The sequence below is a fragment of the Orycteropus afer genome, unplaced genomic scaffold (assembly GCF_000298275.1).
Source record: "Orycteropus afer afer isolate SDZICR_OR568_19922 unplaced genomic scaffold, OryAfe1.0 scaffold00051, whole genome shotgun sequence".
NCBI classification, from domain to species: domain Eukaryota; kingdom Metazoa; phylum Chordata; class Mammalia; order Tubulidentata; family Orycteropodidae; genus Orycteropus; species Orycteropus afer.
In genome coordinates, this window is record NW_006921638.1 from 603,681 (window position 1) to 608,712 (window position 5,032).

At 36.2% G+C, this 5,032-nt stretch overlaps 1 protein-coding gene across 1 annotated transcript in view; it reads right to left on the reverse strand.

Moving 5' to 3' along the window:
* The window catches only part of HEATR5A (HEAT repeat containing 5A), a 174,357-nt gene that overhangs the window by 17,291 nt on the left and 152,034 nt on the right, over positions 1-5,032 (reverse strand). The window contains exons 28-29 of the mRNA XM_042780649.1: positions 2,239-2,461; positions 232-480 (exon numbers count right to left, since the gene is read on the reverse strand). Coding sequence (XP_042636583.1) covers positions 232-480; positions 2,239-2,461 — 472 coding nt within the window. The remainder of the gene's footprint in view (positions 1-231; positions 481-2,238; positions 2,462-5,032) is intronic.

The window sequence follows — 5,032 nt, forward strand, 5'->3', positions numbered from 1 at the left end:
GTTCAAACCCACCAGCCACTCCTCGGAATGAAGGTTGGGCAATCCTACTTCCGTAGTGATACTACCTCGGAAACCCAAGGAGGGGTCACTATGAGTCAGGTCCGACTCGACGGCACATAACAACAACAACAACAACATATGGATACTACATGATTTTTTTAAAAAAGAGTGCTAGAGCTGATAGCTAGTGAGGCAAAACTCAAAGATAACCCTACAAGCTTTTTTACTGACCTAAAATAAGATGGAATCTATCAGTGTAGACATCCTCAGGGGACTTTACTGTAGCTCCAGATGATGAACCCTGACACATGGAAGTTGGTGTTACAGGCCTTGAAAGATTAGATGTGCCTTCATCTAGGTCAGTAACAACAAAGCCTGTGCTTGTAAGCCACAATGCTGTAGCATGAAGGATAAGTGCCCAGGAGCTGTAATAATGCAATTTTGCATTTTCACCAGTCTCTGCTGTATAGAAAGCACCACCTACCAAAAGGGGAAGCAGTTTGAAAAAGAATAAAAGAAGAGATTAGCTTTCAATACATTTTTTCTTCTCCTTGTTATAAGATACACACCATCTCTATCACGTTGGAAAGTTCCCTTGCACCCTTTTTCCATTCCCAGTCAGTCTCCTATACCCCAAGGCAACCATTTCCTGACTTTTTTTATGAAAAGATTTTGCCTTCATATATTTAAATGGAACTTTACATGAATAGAAATATACAGTATGTACTCATTTGTGACGGGCTGTTTTTGCTTAACAGTGCTTTTAGAGATTTTCCTATGCTCTTCTGTTATCAATTATTTTGTTACCTACGTTTTTCTCCTAGCAGACAAATCTTGACCTACAGGATTGATACACTTTAAATTTTTTTTTGATGCATCTTTAATTTTAAAATAAACTTGTAGACTAATTCTTAAATTTTTATTTTTATCATAAAATATGTTAAAACAAAATGTGTGTGTGTGCACAAAACACTGATTTCTAATTACTCACTGACAAGACTGACGCAATGCTATTTTGGCTTAGTTTATTAAATCTCTTATTTTATATCTTAAAAGTCTAAAATATTGCTGCATCCCTAATTCTTGCCCCTCCTTCACTAATAACTTTCCTGAAGTTCGTGTGAATCATTCTCAAGTATGGTTTTGTATTTTTACAGTAAATGTACACATCCATAAATATATAATATTATTTTACACATTTAGAATTTTGCTTAAAAGGTATCATACTGTATGCATCCTTTTTGAACTTGCTTTTTTCTTTTTTTACCCAGAACTGTTTTTGAGATTTTTTTGTTGATATATTTGTCATTCATTTTTGCTGTAAATTATGTGAATCAGTTATTTCCATTTTTATGCTATTGAAAAGTACTACAATAAACACTTTGTATATCTCTGTGTATTTTCCAATAAAAATTCTAACAGAACTTGACAGGCAGATCCTAAAATTCATATCGAAGAGTAAAGAAACAGTAATAGGTAGGACATTTTGTAACAACATGAAAAAGAGTAAGAGTGGCTCTGAGGTAGTAGTAACTGGCTATAAAATAAGATATCTACCCCTACTCACACACAAATTCCAGTGAGATTAAATAAAGTTCAAAATACAAAAAGCAAATCTGTAAAGCTTATTATATGTCTTCGTGGTCTTGAAGTAAAAAAATGAGAAAAAGATAAGCTAATGACTGAGAGAAGATATCTGTAAGATTAGAACTGGAAATGAAGGGTATTAAAAATATATAAAGAATAGAATAAATCAGTAAGAAAAAGACAAACATTACATAAAAAATGGGCAAAGATTATGAACAGGCCATTTATGGAAAAAACTTCGACTGCCCATAAACTTATGAAAAGATCTTTAGTCAAAGGAATACAAAATAAAACAATGAAATACCATTTCATACCCATCATACTGGCAAAAATTATTAATTAAAAATTATTAACATGTAATGTTGGGAAGATGTGGAAAAACAGAAATATGTGGCTGGTAGGCACGTAAATTGTTTTAGCCACTTTGGAGAGCAATTTGGCAGTAACGTATGTGGTTAAGATGTGCATGCTTTACATGGAATCAACCTGTTGGGGTGTACTCTAAAGAAATCCTCACATACTTATCCCATGAATGAAAATTATTCTGGAAAAAATGTTCCATATAAACATTACTTGCCAAAGGAGAATTTTTGCAAATATAAGTTACTGACTGACACTCTAGGATTTATCTAAATTATTTTACCTCCTTACCTTCAACAGGAAGCTGGGAGGCAAATTCTGAAGGCAAAGTTAAGAGTGCAAAATCCTGAAGCGCAGCAAGCCAAAGTCTACTTAGTGTGCCAAGATCTGTAAGGACTAAGTCAAGCAGTCCATCTGATGGAAATGACCCGTTTCTGCCACTCTCCTCTGAACAGGTGGTAATCTTCAAAGGTTGTTTGCATTTTTTTTGTCTTTCTATAGCAATTATGTACACCTGTTAAAGTTAATTTGTAAACAGGAAAATCTTACATCCATTTTAAAGGTGCAGTATTTTTATCTTGCTGAAGAGGCAGACTTACCTTTGAGTATACTGGACTTGAAATGCATTGTGCTATCAAGTAGGCATAGATGTACAATAACACACACAAGACTGGGGTAGAAAGATCTAACAGTATTATCCTCAGTGAGACACATTAGGGATTACAAATATCTGACAAATATGCTGTCACTTTGTACTTCTGCAACTACAACAGATGCAATTAACTGCATCTTTCTCATTTAGTTATTGCCTTATAATCCATCTCAACACATAGTTCCAGGCAGCCATCTCTGAACTAAGCTAAAATACTGAAAATATCTTCATTCAGACTAAGCACTAAATCACTACAAAGAGTTTACATAAATAAATTTAACATGAACCATAGTATATTAAAGTAGTCATTGTATGTAAGTATTGAAAATTAACGGATTCCAAACAAATTAACTGAAATAACATGTATTATCTCTTTATCCATAACTCTAAAAAAGCTCTAAAACATATGTAAGTTTGTAACAAATTAACCTGGTGGCAAAACTGAATGAACTTATGTGAGTCTATTTATAGTCTCTGTCAGATAAGAGATATGGACATATGTGTAAATATATGTATATATGAATATATGTATGCATATGTGTGTATATGTACAGTCTCTATCCCACACAGTATGAGTACTCAAACATTTTGCTGCAGATAAATTAATGTTTGATTAAAATTGTATTGACTCTGATTTGCTGGCAGTATTATGCAACATACTTACGCATTACTTTTCTAAAATCCAAAAAATTCTGAATTCTACATATATCTGGCTGCAAAGATTTCAGATAAGGAACTATGACCTTTGATTACACACAACAGGTTGGTCAGTCATTACTTATTTTTACTGAGAAAAGTATAAGTGGCAATGGGTTTAACAAAGAGCATGTTGTTGTTATATGCTGCCAAGTCGGACCCGACTCATAGCAACCCCTCCTTGGGTTTCTGAGGTGGTATCACTACGGAAGTAGATTGCCCCATCTTCCTTCTGATGAGTAGCTGGTGGAATGGAACCGCCAGTCTTCTGGTTAGCAGTCAAGTGCCTTAGGCACTACTCTATCAGAGCTCCTAACAAAGAGCATAGCAGATTTAAATTATAACGAACACTATATGAACAAGGGAGCTCTGGTAGCATAGTGGCTAAGACACTTGCCTGATAACCAGACAGCTGGCGGTTCAAACCCACCAGCCACTCCTCGGAAGGAAGGTTGGGCAATCCTACTTCCGTAGTGATACTGCCTCGGAAACCCAAGGAGGGGTCGCTATGAGTCGGGTTTGACTCGACGGCACACAACAACAACAACAACAACATATGAACAAAGACTTATTTGTAAAATAGATTATACAGGTTACAGAATTTGTTTGCTCTAATTAAAGCATGTATTTATAGGGTCATTAGATCAAGATTAGTAAATCTAGGCATTAAATTAGCTTATTTAATTAAGCTACCTAATCTTATTAAAGTTACCTCCTAACTAAGGTTTGTTGGCCCTAAGTAACAACAAAAAATGGAAATTCTAAAACCTTCAGTTTTCAAATTACTACTAATTTTAATACTATACTAACAGCATGTTTGTTAAGGAGCTCTGGTGGTGCAGCAGTTCAAGCACTTGGCTGCAAACTAAAACGTCAGTGACTCAAATCTACCAGCTGCTCTGGGGAGACAGATGTGGCAGTCTGCTTCTGTAAAGATTTACAGCCTTGTTAAAAAGCAAAGATGTCACTTTGAAAACTAAGCTGTAGTCTTAGAAGTGAGGATGGTGAGACTTCTCCTCTTGTACTTTGGTCATGCTGTCAGGGGGGGATCAGTCCTCGGAGAAGGGTATCATGCTTGGTAAAGTGAAAAACCAAACAAGACGGTCAGCAAAAAAGAGAAAGACCCTCACTGAAACGAATGACGCACTGGCTGCAACAAGAGGCTCCAGCACAGCACTGACTGTGAGAATGGCGTGAGACATGGCACTGTTTTATTCTGTCGTACAGTGGCTATGAATCAGAACCAACTCAATGGCACCTAAGAACAATGACATATAGGGAACCCTGATTAAAGTACTTGGCCACTAACCAAAAGGTTAGAGGTTCAAACCCACCAGCTACTCTGTAGGAGAAAGATGTGACAGTCTGCTTTGTAAAGGTTTACAGCTTTGAAAATCCCATAGGGCAGTTCTACTCTGTCCTGAAGTGTCACTATGAGTCGGAATCAAATCGACTGCACACAACAGTAACTGCACTTTCAGCACTATTTTACTATAAACTTGAAACTGCTCTAAAATACAAAGTCTATTAACAATAATTATAACAAAAATGATATATGAATCAAGATTGGCTAAGTTTGGGAGGGGTTCCGGCAAGATGGCGGACTAGGCAGAAAAACTGCACAGACCCTCTCCAACAAAGAAAAGGGAAATCAATTAACACGGACACAGAAGATAATCCTGGACCCCTGAGCCTTGAAGGGAGGGATATAGAAGTGGACTAAACCCCAACTAGCAG